This window comes from Alligator mississippiensis, chromosome 5 (genome assembly GCF_030867095.1).
Source record: "Alligator mississippiensis isolate rAllMis1 chromosome 5, rAllMis1, whole genome shotgun sequence".
Taxonomy (NCBI): Eukaryota; Metazoa; Chordata; order Crocodylia; family Alligatoridae; genus Alligator; species Alligator mississippiensis.
The window spans coordinates 137,752,520-137,769,633 of NC_081828.1; the positions used below are offsets into that span (position 1 = coordinate 137,752,520).

A 17,114-nucleotide genomic window follows, 5' to 3' on the forward strand; every position below is an offset into this window, starting at 1 on the left:
AAGTGATTTAAACAATAGGGAATACAATGTGGAATGGTATCACAAAGAGTTGCAGAGCAGGAATCTTCCAATTCATTTTCATGCTGCACTAGAGGCTGATAACTACTATGATAATAGGTACTTTAGAAATACATTAGCCATCTAACCATTTAAATACAGGCAGACAACTGAATTGCTGATCCTACTGAAAATGATCACTGAAAATCTAATACCACAATAATTACTGAGAGAAAGGGAAAAAATAAATACAGTTACTCTGATTGTGCAAGGTAATCACTTACCTGAAAATATCATTTGGGCTTGTCAGTAGACATCCTCACCTGCTCACATCATGCAGATTTGGAAGCTCCATATTTCAAAATAGAAAATTTAAAAAATGCTATTGTTTCCTAATCAGTGTGCTAATTCCACTGAAGAGATTTGCTGTTACTGTTGGAATTCATTTGGAGGCTTGAAGAAGAAACAGACTAGGCAGGCGTGCCTTGTAGAAATATAAAGCTAAGGTTTTTGCTCCTTTATGGAATATCTTTGCAACTGCAAAGAAAAGCTAACTAGTTACTGAGCCGTCTGCTCTCACTGCAAACAGACTGAATGGCTGCTTAGTATTCTGGCTTGGTTTTCTATCACATCCAGATACAGTTTGTCTGACATAGTTCTATTCAGATGCTAGAGGATCACTGGCTGTTCTAGTTTTCTGGGAACAAAACAGCAACAAGCACTACAGCTGCACGTCCTTGTGAGACTGCTTAATTCTCTATTTCAAGGCAGCCTGCCCATGCTCTGTTGTATCATTTAGCCTTTTGTATGCAGATGGATTTTACACACTTAGTTCCTGATTCTGTGCCTCCATGAGACTTTACAAGTTCATTCAGTTACTTCTAGAGCTATTAAGACTCCCATCAGGAAAAAAAAAAAAACATACATAAAACAATATACTGACCCTTGTTCTCTTTCTGTGCAGTCAAAACAAATATCCTTTATTTTATTATTTTTTTCTGGTGACAAGTTTATGATATCTTTCATTTAGGGGCTTTTTGTGGGGGTGGAGGTGTTAAATACTGAAAGCATGGAAGATAAGCTTACTGAGTCTTAAGGTGCAGACAGAAATGCAGCTCCCCAGTTTAACTCATGGAGCTTTGCAGAATCACCATGAATTAGATCGATCCTCTGGAGCCAACAGACATTAGCTGGTGGGTTGGGAGGGGGGAGGATCGGCTCCAATTTGGAGCCAATCCAGGGAGAAATGCTTTCATAGACATTCGGGCTGGAAGGGACCTCGGAAGATCATCACGTCCAGCCCCCCCACCCCAGGGGCAGGAAGTCAGCTGGGGTCAAAGGATCCCAGCAAGATAAATGTCCAAATGTCATCTCTGAAGCATCTCTCCTCTGGCTCTGCGCCCCCCCCCCCCTCCCCCCAACAGCTCAGGTGTTGTGTCTGGATGGAAGTGGGGAAAAGGCAGGAGGTGCTGGGGGTTCTCCAGCCAAGCTGGAGCCTTGGGGAGAGATCCAATCTACCCGCCTCACTTTTCAGTACTGGCTGGGAAACACCCAGAATGAGCTCCCTCTGCTCCCTTTTCTCCCTCCCATTCTAAAAACAGCACAGGGAACAGAGCTGGGTTGTATCAGGGTGCAATGAAAGTACAGATTGTCATAGGATTGGGCCCTCTTAAAGTGGTCTACAGCTGTGCACTTGTGTTTAGTCATGGCTGTAGACCACTTTCTGGGGCCAGATTGGGTAAAAATTGTCACATCTGTCTGCCCTTAGAAGGAACTTGGTAGCATTTCCTCTTTTTCTTTCTCATCCTTTGTCAAGTAGGTGGTAAGGATGACTGAATGGAAGAATTCTCTGGCCAACCAACACAAATATCGACTCTATTCTTCACACTTGGTGTTCACGAGGAAGAATGGGAAAGTAACAAGTAGCCAGAGAGAGTCCATCAAAACAGAGCTCAGTTTTAGAGATGGACTAACTGACGTCATGAAATGTAAATCACTGGCTGGATTTAGACTTATTGGGCTAAGTACAGACAGTCAAAAACCCTGAGGCTGAATTGATTCAATCCTCACAAGTTAGGCTAAGATGCATAGATTGAACCGATAAGCAAGTGAACAGATATTCACCTTTGACTTAGGGGTCCACAAATGAAAAAAGATTGAAAACCACTGCTCTAAGCCTCCAAATTCACACACACTAGTGGGTAATTACTGTTGATAGAATTAGAGGCAAAACTCTACCAGTTTAGTTTTCATCTGTCTGCATTCATCCCAGGGTAGCCATTTCCTAAAGAAAATATTGCCTGCACCCCTTCATCTAGTGGCTAGGCACAGTGAATACCTGTGTATATGCCTTTTCCTGCTCCTAGTTTAATCTGCATTAATTTACAGTGTAACAGTGTTTTTACTATATATTGTATGATTAAAAACACATCTACCAATGATGCTATCTATCAAAGTGGGGTGCAACAATGGGACATTTTAAGTGTAAATAAGATCCTATAAGGTTGTATCCGAGTCTGTGCACTCATCCCTGCCATCAGGGTTGGTGGCTGCCCTTTTGTAAAATGCAATAGTAGCTCAGTTGCCAAAGTTGTTGCCTCTTAATTTTAGTTCTGAAATTATTACTTTAAATGCTTCCAGAGAGGTCCAGAGTGGGCAGCTGCTGTGCTCTCTCCTCTTTACCAAGGGCTGCTTATGCCTCTATTTTTACTGCCATGATTATCTCACACAGGTTGTGGAAAGACAGAATTCAAATAATGGATCCCTCAATTCTTCTCTCCATCTTGCCACTTCTTGTAATGCTACTGTTTCTTTTACTCCTTGGCCATTTATAGTTGACTTTTCATTCATATTATTTCTAATCTGAAAGGGTTTTTTTTTTAACAGTCTGCAAAATGTACAGTCTAAATGCAAAAATCAACCTTCTTTCTAGCCTGCAAAACATGGCAGTACAGTAACAGCTTTTCACCTCCAATGGTTTGCTGTCATATTGCAGCAAGTGCACCAACAGAAGCATGTTACTCAAACACACTTAACCTGCTCCAGAGGATATTTTGCATTAGTATTAAGTACCTTACTGCAGAATTCTTCCTTGCTTGCTGTGCAGTGAATAATGGAACACACTTCCCAGAGATACAGGATGACTCTTCTGGTATTGCAGACATCTCACACTGACCATTGTTCAAGAGGGTGGGGGTCCTGTAGGTATTTTGTATGTCCCTATCTAAAAGAACCCAGATCAAACAAAAACCTTTTGTCAAGAGTATTTTTGAGACGCACCTGGAATTTGCAAAATTATTTCTCGGTTTGATCGCTGCATTATACATAACTTACCCAACCCTAGCTTTGTAAGCAGTGTCCCTCACTCTCCAGCCTTAACTTGGCAGCATTTTGTGTTGGCAGGATGCTGTTGCCAAGGGAGACAAAATGGATGTGCAGCTGGCTTTTCTTTCACCTGCACTTAGTGCTGCAGATGCTATTCATGTGACTGTACAACCTTTGGCTATGAGGTGACTTACTGTCAATGTTACACGACCTTTTAAAGAGTCCTGACAATGGCATAAATAGCCACGTGGCATGATGGGAAGCTAAAATGGGACCGTGTCAAAGACGGATTTAGCTGATGTCACAACTGCTGACACGGTCAAGGATATCAATTTCACTAATACCAATAAGGGGAAGGACAAGAGGATTTTAAACAATGTTACTGAATTTCCTTTCTAGCAGAAGCCAGGTGCAGAAAGGGCTAGATCTTGTAAAGGATTTAGGCACTGCAGCACCTTAACTGTAAGCACCCATTCCCAGAGTGCAACCCCAAACCAGGAATTAGGTGCCCAGGCTCCCTATAAAGTGCAGGCTGTTGCGTCCCTATGATGGATGGAATTTACAAAGGTATAATTAGGCTCAATAGCAGGAACTACTCTTTTACAATGACAGGACAATATTTCCCAGTGGAAAAAAGTAGAAATCCCATTGCTTGATGTGTTTAAAACCAGACTACCAAGCAGCAATAAATATGCTTTAGAGAATATTATTTAATTAGCATGAAGAACAGACCAGAGGACATAAGATCAGTTTTTCAGCTCTTAATTCAAAACTCCCTTTGATATAATTGGGAGTTTGGACGATATAGGGATTGTGAGAGCAAACACAATGGTATTATTTCCTGGCTCGTTCACACAACATGGTAGCCATCTTACATAGTTTATCTTGGCTTTTTGTCATCCACAAATTGGTCTCTTCAGGGACTCTTACACTACTCTGATGATAATGGTAAGGTTTTTGGTTTTTTGTTTCATTTGCCAGTAATGTTTCTCAGTCTCGCTGTGTTTGAAACTTATAAAACATAATGACAAACAAATTGTTCGAAAGACACTGATTTTCATTATAGGCAGACAAGGTTCTTTGGGTGAATCTGATATCTTTTATTAGACCAACGTAAATAGTTGGAAAACAATTATTAAGCAAGCTTTCGGGTTCAAAAACACTTCGTCAGGCTAAGGAAGTTTCAGCAGTTGGTGTGTGATCTTCCTGGATGGAATGAAAAGTAAAGAAGCCAGAGGCTGGGCTGGTATGCATACAAGACAAGTAGTCAGTGAAAATGTAGATTGAGGAGTCAATGGGTGAGAGATAGGCAGGGGCGGGAGGAGGAGAGAGAAGGGGGATGAATAGTGGAGAGATACCTGGGGAGTCAGATGTCAGGCAGGTTATAATGTGTCATAAATCCAATGTCTGTATTTAGTCCATGATTTTTAGTATCCAGAAGGTTGATGAAGTGTGGTTCATAGGCTCGTCTCTGGAAAGTGACCCCCTAGCCTGTCTCTCACCCATTGACTCCTCAATCTACATTTTCACTGACTACCTGTCTTGCATGCATACCAGTCCAGTCTCTGGCTTCTTTACTTTTCATTCCATCCAGGAAGAGCACACACCAACTGCTGAAACTTCCTTAGCTTGACAAAGGGTTTTTGAACCTGAAAGCTTGCTTAATAGTTGTTTTCCAACTATTTACATTGGTCTAATAAAAGATATCAGATTCACCCAAAGAACCTTGTCTGCCTATGTCCTTAGACCTACACAGCTACAACCTACACCCCTGATTTTCATCATCACATTTATAATAGTTTTGTACCTAAGGGCAGAATTCAAGATGCTGAGCCTCGGAGTAGACAGAATGTAAAGGAAAAATTCTAGCAAGAAATTCCTAAAAAAGGAAGCATTGAATAGACAGGAGTCTTGAAACATTAACTCTGTTCATCTATCTGACACCTTCACACCTTGGTATTAAACTTCATGTAGCCTGACATCCTGGGCAGAATGAAACCTTCTCATGTGAAGGTTTTGAAGTAATATCCTTTCTTTGTAACACTATTTCCAAACAAGTGCAGAGAGGCATGGAGTCAGCTGGATGTTTAAAGCAAACATCTAACTACTCACTAATCTTCTGATTTTGAAGGTGCTGTCATTTTTTCCCATGCCATTCCTAGAAAGTCAGAGCTTAGACACCATATTGGCAGGTACTGTAGGAAATCGGTACCTTACTTAGAAGTAGTACTAGGGTTACAGATATAGCAGTACTGACTATACACGGGCCTTTCTTGTGTTCCAGCAATGTCATCGCTTCCCCAGATGGGACTTTGAAAAGTTCACTCAGTAGAATTCATGGACCAGATTGTTTTGAGAGTCAAATGCTGGATCTACAAAGGAACGAGACATTCCTGTGACTAGTAATACATATGTAGTGAAACATACTAAAATAGGGGAGATCAAATCTTATTCTTGGGACCATTAGCTGAACACTGCAGGGACCAAAGGATATTTTCTACCTCATTAGGAACATTGCAAAACTGCCCAGGTAATGGTAAATGGATTATTTTGCCTTTAAAATTGGATATTAAACAAAACAACATAATCTTAGATGGTAAATCCTATGTTTTTATAAGCAGGGTCAGAGCTAGAATTGGACACACTGGGCGCAACTACACAAGTGCTTTAATGTGCAGTAACTTATTTTACTGCGCATTAAAGTGTCATGTAAAAACCATGCAAATACACTAATGTGCAGTAAAAGAGGCTTCTGCGCATTAAGCATCACTAAAAAGCATGCACTTTCACTACAGCACATTATGGCAGCCTGATGCAGCCTGATTTAGTACCTCACATTAGAGGTACTAAATGTAATGGCAATTAAGAAAGGTACACCCAGGGCAGGCAATTATTTTGGCTGGAGGGATGCTTAATGAGTTTTGGTGAGCTGTCAAGGGCTGCAAAGGTAGCTTCACACCTTGAAAGGTGCCCCACTGCCTGGTTGCCATTTTGGGACCAGAAGTCCTGCTAAAACTCCTGACCTTTGCCCCTGGAAGTCCCTCCATTTGCTCCCTGAGAAGTACTCCTTTTGGGAGGAGGGTTTCCCATCTTGGAACCAGAAAAAAACCAAATCATACACTAAAAGTCAAACACCTACTATAATATATTTTAACTTTATTACAAAAGATATTTTGGTCATGATTTGTGTTTGTGTAGTGTATATACAGATGATTGCATAACAACTCAAAAATAAAGTCTTACTCTGGTATACTCTGTGTGTGGGTGTGTATATGGTGGGGTGTGGGTATTTGTGGGAACAATAGACTATGTTGGGGGTGTATGTAGAGGGCTTGTGGGGGCAGGGTGTGTGTGTGTGGCATTTGTGGTGTGTGAAGGACGCTGCGGGGGGTGGGAACCCCACACATTCCCCCCATGGTGCACAGCCCCCACCAGCAGTAGTAGCAGCAGCAGCAGGTGGTGGGTGCTTGTGGCCTCTGCAAGCACTGCCACCCAGCAGTGTACACCTCTGGCCAGTGCTGCACATGGTGGCAAGGAGTGCTGCCAGGCCAGCCTACCCCTATCATGCAGGGCTCTGTGCAGTGCATACACAGTTCCTGGCACTCGTGCAACACCAGGGAAAGCCCTGCATGATGGAGCCAGCTGCCTTTGCTGTTCCCTGCCCTGCAGGTCCCAGGACTCCACCGGAAGTGGAGGAGAGTCCCACCTCCTGCTTCCCGGTAGAGTCCTGGGACCTGCATGGCAGGGGGCAGTGAAGGCAGCCAGCTCCATCGCATGGGGCTTCCCTTGGTGGCACACGAGTGCCAGGAGCTGCATGTGCACTACATGGAACCCTGTGCGATAGAGATACGTGGCTGGTGCTGCATGCTGTCAGGTGGCAGTGCCCGCATGGGCCACGAGCACCTGCTGCTGTTGCTGCCAGCAACACCTGAGCTCCATGCTCCTGCCAACCCCTGGGTGTGGGCTCCATGCTGCCGCCAGCCCCCGCCCCAGCCCCATGCTCTCTGCTCCTGCCCAGCTGCATCTCCCACTCCCACCTCTGCCGCATCCCTACCCCCTGCCTAGAGTGAGTGGGACACTGAGGAAGCCAAGAAAGTCCCCCAGCAGCTGCAACGGCGGCAGCAGCAGCCCTGCCCAGAAGCTGTGTGCCGGCTGGACTGGGCCATTCCACCCACAAGGATGGGAGCAAGGCATGCAGGCCGGGGGTGTACAATTAGTTGGTAGGTGCCCGTGGGCTAGATCTGGCCTGCAGGCCGTATTTTTCCTGCCCACAGTGTAGACACACCCACTCTTTGCTAATGATGTCAGGACTTGGCATCTTGTATTTAATTCAATATTGTGATTTACTGTTTAATACATTGGATTTGATAGTGGGGGACAAGGAAGACAGCATGCAAAGACTCTGTACAATATCTGATCCAGTGGTATTGTATATCTGATTAGCAAGGGGATTTGTGATTCCGTGGGTAATAGATATTTAGTTCAAAGGAGGATCTGATTTATTAGACAACATACTCTATTAAACTGGTGATTTATATTTTTAGTGAAAATGAATTAATTCATTTTTGTAGTTTGTCTCTGCCTGTCATTATGAATGCATTGCCTAATAAGTGCAGTTCCATGTGGGAGGTGCTGTTTTTACTTGCACATTTGCATTTCCTTGAGTTTAACAAGCAATAAAATTATTTCCCCATAAGAAGGCAGACTAAAAATGGAAAAGGGTAAGTTTTGTATGTTATTCCTTAACTTGATCGAATCGTGTAATTAGTAACCTCACACACAGAAAGTGATTTCCCACTTTAATGGACTACACGTACACTTAAACTTATACACATGCTAAGTGCATTTGGCTCATAAGGTCATATTAGCCTCCCTGATGATCGACATTTCACCATTTTAATTACAATATTTACCTTTATATAATAGTTCTATACGATCCCCTATTTGTCACTCCTCAGTCTGATTAAAATACCCAAAGATACCATTGAAAATTGGGCCTAAATAAAGCAAGCCATGTAAAAGACAGAAATCACTTCATCCATTACTGAAATGTACGTCTGTATTTTCTGAAGTCAGACTGGTAGCTCTGAAGCATCCTGATTATTCACAGAATAACTATGTTAAGAACAGCAGAAATACCTACTCTTCCACACTGCCATGTCAGTGCATCAGAGCTCTGGAGAAGTGCCCCTAAATAGCTCAGTCTCAATGCTCATTCATCAGCAGTCTTTATTCTGAGATTTGTCAATTAGTATCACTTACAGTGTTGGGGCTGTGACATGGGTATCTTCTAGCTAGCAACTGCACTGAGATCCCCAATTTATTTCAGTCAAAGTAAAATGCTGTGCAGTGACTACTGACCTGAGCTGGTTTCAAAGCAGCAAATCAGAGGATTAATGGCTGGGTGTTGTACTCATTCCCCTGAGCCATCTAGTCTTCAGGAGCATGGCAACTGTCAAACATTACATAGCTGCTTTACACAACTATTTGGAGCAGAAGTTGGGTGTAGGGAGGGGGGAGAGGGAAGGGGAACATAAATCATAATTCTGAGGTTTACCCAAGAAACATCCCTTTTGTGTAACATGCTGTTGTTATAATGGCTTCCAGTTAGTTTTATATCATACCTGAAAGATGCTGCCTAGAACAGAAGGGTGATCCCTAAAATCTTGTTTGGCTATTATTTTAAGATTCTTTCAAATTGAACAGTGACACCTAATGAATTATCATGTTCTTTCCTGAGGCAATCTGGGTTTCTCATGAGTGAGTGTTGTTAGGATGAAGCATTGAGGTGTCTGCTATGTGCTGGTGCCCACCTACTCCTAAGCCCTGTGCTCCAATTGCTGTGCTGATGCATGATATTGATTTTCTATTGAAATTACAGAAATGTCAGCAATGTACCTGGAGCATTCAGTGCAGTTACTTTAAACTGCTACCCTGGTGCATCACAGGAACAACATCGTTATACCAGCAGCCCCTTAGCGTGCACTCCAGGTCTGACTGTCCAGGTCTGACAATTCAGAGCTCTTTCTTTAACACAGGGGCAGCAGACTTTGCAAATACCCGTGATTTAAAAAAAAAAATAATGATGCAAGCACAAATATACATGAGAGTGCATTCGGGGAGGTTGTTTCACTCCCAAAACAGCTAATAAAAGGTTTTTTTTATTGTTTATGTTGCTCTGATACTGTTTTCTATGATTAGGTTTTATTTATTAATATGCAAAGCATAACCTTGAAACTGGAGCTCAGCAGAGCCAATTACAAACTATAAACTCCATGTTCAAGCCTTTTGAACCAATTATAATTAACATCATTCAGATTTCATTGGACATACAATACCCTTGCGTGTTAGAAGAGCTACATGACAATCAGACGTTACATTCCCTCAAAATGTTACGATACTATTGATAGAAGTGCCCTGTTGTCACACTTCCACTTAGTACATTTTTCCCTTTCATTTTCTTAAAGCGTTTTCAGCTGTCATTGTACCATAACGGTGAAATTATTCACATAATAAGTGCAATAGAAAAAAAGCAATTCTGTTTAGAGACAGAATGCTAAGGGGGGCCCACTAGCCCTAGACCTGCAGGAAAACATTACACTTTGTATTAACATTGACTGTAGTGACAAAGTGAATATATCAATCACTACCACTTCCTTTGTCCTTGTAAAGGTCAAGGTATAGGGCAGAAGGAATATAAACAAAGACTATACAGAAGACATAATTTTAAGATAAAGTGATCAGCTTAACTCGGATCAATATGAGCAGAAGGGCGTAGAATACATTAGAGAGAGACCAGACCAGCTGAAGCCAATGTCAAACAAAATTCACTGGAACTAAGACTGACCTCAGTAATGCTGGTGCAGATTCCCACCAGCTCCATGAGAGCCAGTGAGTTTATACTGTGTATAACTGGTACTGGGGCACTAATGGATTCTTTCAATCCAATAGAAAATAGCAACAACGGCTGGAACCCAAAACCAAATTCAAATGAGAAATAAGGAACACATTTTCAGTGATGAGGGTGATTAACCATAAGAACCAACTGCCAAGACAAGCAGTGGATTCTCCAGCTCTTGCTGTCTTTGAATCAAGACAAGATGCCTTTCCTGAAGATATACTTTAGCCACACACAAGCTCAGTGGAGAGGGAACTGAATGAAATATATTGTCTTGTCAGGGTTTTTATGAACCTAGGAAGAGTGCAACTGATTTGGTCCTAACCAAACATGTATCTGCATAGAGAAGAATGGGTCCTATTCTGTCACTGGGGTTTCAATTTATTTACTATGCATTTATTCTGAAGTCTCTCTGCTGGAACCTGTACGGTCATTCTCTCTGTTATATGGCCAGAAGCACAGTAACACCTACAGCAACATTTTTTTTTTGCATTACAGCTATTTCCTTAAGATGACCTTGGTTCCGAGATATTTATCATTGGGGAAATAAAACTAAGGAGGAAAAAAAAATGAAACAGGGACACTTTGCAATGATTTGTCTGAGCAGGGCATATAGTTTGAGCCTGCGAATTACTGGTGAACACTCTGTACTCACTTGGGCAACATAAAAAAAATCCCTTACGAGAAACTCTATGTCAAATTATGCCTGTGTATAAATTAATGCTTTCAATTAGTCCTGTTTTATTGTACATCCGCAAGAGGAGGCTCATCATTAAAGGCCTTTGCACAATTCAAATCCATACACTGATAATTATGTAAAAATATATTTAGCAAGACATAAATGTCTTGTTTCATTGGCAGTAGCTTGGGACCTTCCAAAGCTTCTTACCATCTGTATTTTTAATTTCCTTGAGCTAGATTCAGCCTGGCTATAAGCAGGCAACTTAGGATCTCCCTTGTGTCTCTCCGTACCAGGGCTTACTTTGCCACTTACGTTTTGCAGCCTGTATCTCGAAAAATCATCTACTACACATGCATGAGTCAAAGGCAGCAACCAATTTTCCAAGCTGCGTGGCAATACCATGTGGTGGAAAACAGGATCTAGCTTCATTCTTTTCATTTGGATCAGATTCCCTAACCAATCCAATGTCATTTCTAAAAGACTCATCTCCATGATGCCTTTTATATGTGAAGTCTTTAGCTCAAAGATAACCAAATACAACATATATTGCAACATATTAATTATAGCTTTACCTTTCAAACTATTCCATGTGTGTGATACACAGTTAGGGTGATGAACAAAATCTGGCTTTCAAAATAACCCTGTAGTTTTAAAAGACTCATACATTTCACAATAGTTATTCATTTAGACTGAAACTTTCCATGCTTGGACTCAGCCCTGAGGTGATTTTTTCCTGAGGGCTGGAAAAGAAGGAGCAATTTAAGGAAATTCCATGCAGTCGTTTCTGAATTAGAGGAAGTGTTGAAAATCTTTTTGCTCACCAAAAGTAGCCAAACAAAACCAGTCTAGAGGGTAAAACAGTCTTTTTGCTGAACCTGTGGTTAATAACCGGTTATTTTAAACATTTCAGTAAAAACATGATGGATGATTCTAAAAACAAAACATTACCCAGTACTACTGGAAACCTAAACATATTGGCACTGTGCTAGCATATGAGAATATAAAACTTCCATTAACAGAGAAACAGATTCTTCATTTCTTTCCCCCACTTTTAGACAGCTCAGGAGATAGTAAGGGAACATCAAACCAATAATATTGGCACTAGGGGAAATCTCTGATGCAAGGAGAACCTGCAGGTAGAGGACAGGTAACTTCACAGCAAGATGCCACTGTCTATCAGGGCTGCTGATGCAGGGCTGGATCAGATACATGACTGAGGGGAAAGGGGTGCTGCTTGTAGCAGGCAAACTGAGTTACGCTAAGGCTTTTAGCCATAATCCAGGCCTTCCCACAATTAAGCAACAAAATTGAATAGAGTGCCTTCTGTGGCACTGGGAGATGTGAGTGTTGTGACTGGGCAAGGGACAGCAGTTTCCCTATGACGAATGTGGCTGGCACAGTGCCAAGGGATTGCTGCACCATAGAAGGAATGCTTGGCACACAGTCAAGGGATTGGACAATGTGGGATGAGAGAATTTACAAAAGTGATGGACAAATGAAGGAACACGTGTGGGAGACAGGAGCAGTCTTGGCCTTCTTGTTTGAACAACAAGGAATCCAGAAACTAACCGTTTGCCAGGTTGTATTACAAGAAAGAATAATTGTAATAAGCCTAGGGGTTACTATTAAAAGTTCACTTGATTCCAAATCGGACAAGGGGCCATGTCAAGCCTTGGGGTAACACCGGTAAAAGGAATCCTAGGGGCAACACTGCTGTGCCCCATTCATTCCTGGCTGCAGGAACAGCCTCTTGGCTATTCCTGCAAAAACAGTCACCTGTAAGCCAGGCACCCTGAAGGGAAACATGAGTCATTTGTTGGAGCTGGGTTCTAATAGCCGCCAATCTTTTTTTCTGTTTAAAATTTATGTTTATATAGAAATGTACTTTTGTTCCACACAGCAAAGGCTTCCGGATAGTGGTTTGGAGGGAAAGGCTAGGTAGAGACAGTCAAAAAGCCCAAGATGGAATCAAAGTTACAGAGTTTTCTGTAAGTGGCATAGTTTAATTTGGGGCTAGGGACAGACTTTACACACAAACTGGTTTAAGTGATCAGAAACTGGTTTAAATCTGTAACAGAATGGACATTCGGTGCACATAAACCAATTTCAAAATGGTTGAAACCAGCAGGAGGAGGCTTATTCCACCGGATGCGGCCCCGAGCACAGACCAAGTGGCAGCTGTGGCTGGACTGGGTGGACCCGGCTGTGGTGCCCCAGGGGCAGAACAGAGAATAACCCCACACTCTTCCACCCCCTGCCCACCCCCCCGGGGCCCTGCCAGTGGGATAGAGAGGGGGGAATTAAACCCCTCCCTAGCCAGTTCAGCCCCAACTGGCCATGCCCCCCCTGCCCAGCACAGGTTCTCTGCAGCCAAGGGCACTCTCGAGGACCCCCTGGCTCCTGGCCTGAGCAATTGCAGGCATGTGCCCGCATTTCCTCAGTCCAGAGGAACTGTCTGTCCTATTACAAACTGGTTCAATCTAGGCAGGTTAGACTAACTTAAAAATCTAGGCAAATCTTAGACTGTTTTCTGCCATTTTAAACCAACCGGTGGATGCCAACTTCTGTTCTGTTACAGGTATAATAGACCAGTTTCCAATCACTTATACCAATAAAAGTGTCATGTCTGTACCTGGCCAAAAAAAGCTTTGGAGTAGACTGTGTGTGGCTGAATCTGTCACAGTTTTTCCTGGGTACTAGCAGTACACACTGGCACAACCAGTATACCAGTTATACAATGTATATCAAACTGACAGACGGCCACCTGAGGGAGCAGAGGGGATAAGGCAAAATGTTCCTGCCCCATTCAGATGCATATGCCTATATATCTCTTGAATGTTGTAATCAAGTGGGCTCTTTGGAAACGATTCTTAACATTCCCAACAGAGAGTCATTTCCTTTTTACCACATTTAAAATTGTCCTGTGGAAATATCTAGAGGATCGTGAGACCACTCTCTTTGAAATTCTAGAAGATGAACTGAGATGCGCATCGGGAGGTTTCTACTTGCCATTATATGCTACTGGACTGTGCCACAAATGAGGAGGGTCCAGTTTTCTGACTCTAGCTTGTTGCAGCCTTTTCAAAACAACTGAACAGATCAGCTGGCAAAAGTCATCTGCTCTAGTGAAATTAAAGGACCCATGCCAGCATAGACAAGCTGAGGTGCTGGCTCAGTACATAGAAAACTGCTAGGCCAAGGGCACTTTATTGCTCAATAAAATGTTTATGGTATACTTGAAGCTGGAATTGCAGAACAATAATGCTAAAAACCTGCAAATCATGAGTGTGCTAACTTGGAGCAAGCACACTTATTGGACTATGTCAAAATGTGCCTTTTTAAAAGCTTTTAAATAGCCATACTTAAAAGAGTGTACTGAATACAGCAAATGATTTGGTAGGATAAGGGAAGGGGAATGTGAGATGATATATTTAATGTTAAGGAAAAATTGCCAGTCGTAATTTTCTTTTAAAGATAAAAGAACTACCCATTCATTCCTAAGAATTAATCTAATCAAACCTGATTTCCACATGAGAAAAGCCTGTTGATGGCAGTTATACAAACCAGTTCCTCAAGTTTAAGCTTGACAGCTGCCTGAGGGCTTACATTCATGTCCCTTTTAAGGATGTGTCTGTGATTACCCTGAAGCTGCTTTTTGCCCAAGGAAGAAATCTTTGGGTCAGTAAAAATAATCACTGAAATCAAAATTGTCAGGGGATCTGGCTGGGCCTTCTTGAGATTGTTTATTGTTTGTTTTTAATTGTTCTGCTTTTCTTTCTACATGCAATTTCTATTCTTTTTCTTCTTAAAAAAAAAAATATGAGGAAACACAGTGTTTTATTAAGTTGAATCCTGGTCTATCCTGTTTCAGTTTGTCAGAGCTTGGCAATCCTAGTAGCCTTGGTTGAAAGAATGGAGAAGAACAGAACATGTGAAAAGGTAGGTATCCTGATACAGTAAAGCCGTGTTATCCAGCACTTTATAAGCCGGCATGCTCTGTTAACCAGCATGCCAGCTTGTATGGTGAAAGTGAAACCAGAACTGCCCACCGTGGCACTTCCGGTTTCACCGTGCCCTCACGGCCCGGGGCAAAATAGCCTGTGCTGCCAAGCCCCCACAATAACAGTTCTTTTCCCCTTTCTCTTCTGCCCCCACCAGCGGCGGGCACCAGACACAGCAAGAGAGGCGGCCTCTTAGGTAACCGGCATATTTTGTTATCTGGCATCCCCGATTCCCCATGGGTGCTGGATAACAAAACTTTTGCTGTATTGTTATACAATATTCTCTAGTCTCATAAATCCTGGAGAAAGTGACACTTTCTCCTGGGCTCATTGTTTTATTGGCTCCAAGAAGATCTGCAAGGTTCTCTATTAAAAACCTTAAGGCAAACTTGTCTAGTGTAATAAATATCATGTGTACATGTGGCAAAGAGTCATTCAAAGTACTTATATTATACAATTCACAATAGATAAATACTTTTGGAAGCATGTTTCCCCAAGCTAGGTAAAGCCAAAAATTATATTTGCTTATTCCCAAGACACCTCATACCCCCACCAGAAATGCAGGTACAATTCAAATATATAACATTTGAGAAACAAAAGTCTGGTTTAAAATTACAAGATGAAAAATAATTCAGCGCTAACTGGATGAAAATCCAGACTGATATATTCTGGTATTAACTCAAGCCCGAGGGCCAAAGTGTAGCATTTCGTTGTTAGTTCAAGTAGATCATTGCCTTGGGGAGCAGTCATGCCTTAGAAAGCCTACTTGTCATAAGTCTAGCATTTGGATGAATCCCCTTCTCCATTCTTTCACCACTATTAATTTTGGCTAGGGACAGACATACAAAAAGCCTGAGCCTGAATTGGTTCAATCTTTGCAGGTTAGTCTAACCTGGCTAGGCTGAACCAGTTTGTAACCATACAGACATCCCCCCTGTACTGAAGAAATGCAGGAACGTGCCTACAGTGACTCAGGCTAGAAGCTGGGGGGCACTAGAGCAGCCCTCCCTTCCCTCCCACAATACTGAGCTGAGCTGGGCCTGGCCAGGCCCCAGCAGGATGCTCTGATTAGGAAGGGGTGTAAACCCCAACCCTGCCTGCACTCTCCCAGGCTCCCCACCCTTTCCCTGCTCACTGCTCAAGGGGCAGGAGTGTTGCCAGACCCCAGCCCAGGGCCAGCACTCTGAGGCAAAATGGGGGTGTGCAGTGTGTGCATCTGTTGATGATACTGAGCTTTTCAGTCTCACAAAGGCCATATTCTACTTTTGATCTTTATGCAAACCACTCACTGATATTGCTGAAATATCTACTGCTCACCAAAATAGAACAGACGCCTTAATTCATACACAAATCCATGGACCACAATGAAAAGTGGAATTTGTCCTTCACCACAGAATGAATCTGATAGCCCTGCTCTCTGTCTCTAAGGCTAGATACAGACAGTCAAAAAGCCCAAGGCTAAATTGATTTAGTCTTTGCAGGTTAGTCTAAGATGTACAGATTAAATTGAAATGGAAGATTTACCTTTGATTCAGGAGATGCAGCCACATGTCTGCAGTGGCTCTGGCCAGAGACCGGGGGGCGCTAGAGCACAGCTCTCTACTTGTGTGTTCACTTCCTCTTTCTGCTGCCCCCGAGGTCTCTGGGATCTGCAGTCCAGAATTACATCTGTAGGACTCTGTGGAATTGCTCATCATTTCCTATTCCTGCTTCCAGGTGCTTCTGGGATTTGTAGTCCACAAGTGCAGCCAGCAGTAAGCTTGAGCAGGGGAAGGAGTTTTTAACTCTCCTCCCTCGTCCTAGACCTCAGACGGAGTTTTCTGGGAGGGGTCCCCCACCTTGCAGACTGGGCTGCATTCCCAGATGGGCTTGTGCCCCCCTCGCCCGCCCCCCCCTTATTCACCAGCCCTCACTGCTCCAGCTAGGGAGCAGAGGGGCGGGGCCAGCCCTACTCTCTGGTGCAGACAACACAACATAGCCCAGGGGTGCAAAATGCTGGGGGACTGTGATTTAACTTGAACCAGGAAGGGGTCTGGAACAGAAGTTTCCTGAACCATTTTGACTCAAATCAGCTAAGTCTGATACTAAATTCAACAGGTTTATCTTAAACCAGTTCAGGTTTAAATTAGTTCCTGATCACTTAAACTGGTTTATGTGTAAATTCTGTCCCTAACCTAAGTTGTTGAAGAAGAAACAGATATCCTAATACATA

The 17,114-nt window shown here is 42.7% G+C and overlaps 1 protein-coding gene and 1 long non-coding RNA gene across 10 annotated transcripts in view; one reads left to right on the forward strand and one right to left on the reverse strand.

Annotated features, from left to right (window-relative positions):
* Positions 1-17,114, forward strand: part of LOC132250889 (uncharacterized) — a 166,151-nt gene that overhangs the window by 82,673 nt on the left and 66,364 nt on the right. The gene's annotated exons all lie outside the window — the stretch shown is intronic.
* TMEM108 (transmembrane protein 108) overlaps positions 1-17,114 on the reverse strand; it is a 292,926-nt gene that overhangs the window by 30,598 nt on the left and 245,214 nt on the right. Inside the window, exon 1 of one of the 8 annotated variants that reach the window (XM_006261939.4) lies at positions 282-788. The exons of the other annotated variants lie outside the window; for them this stretch is intronic. Coding sequence (XP_006262001.1) covers positions 282-294 — 13 coding nt within the window. The 5' untranslated portion in view covers positions 295-788. Of the gene's footprint in view, positions 1-281; positions 789-17,114 lie in introns of those variants that run through there. 8 annotated transcript variants of the gene reach the window in all.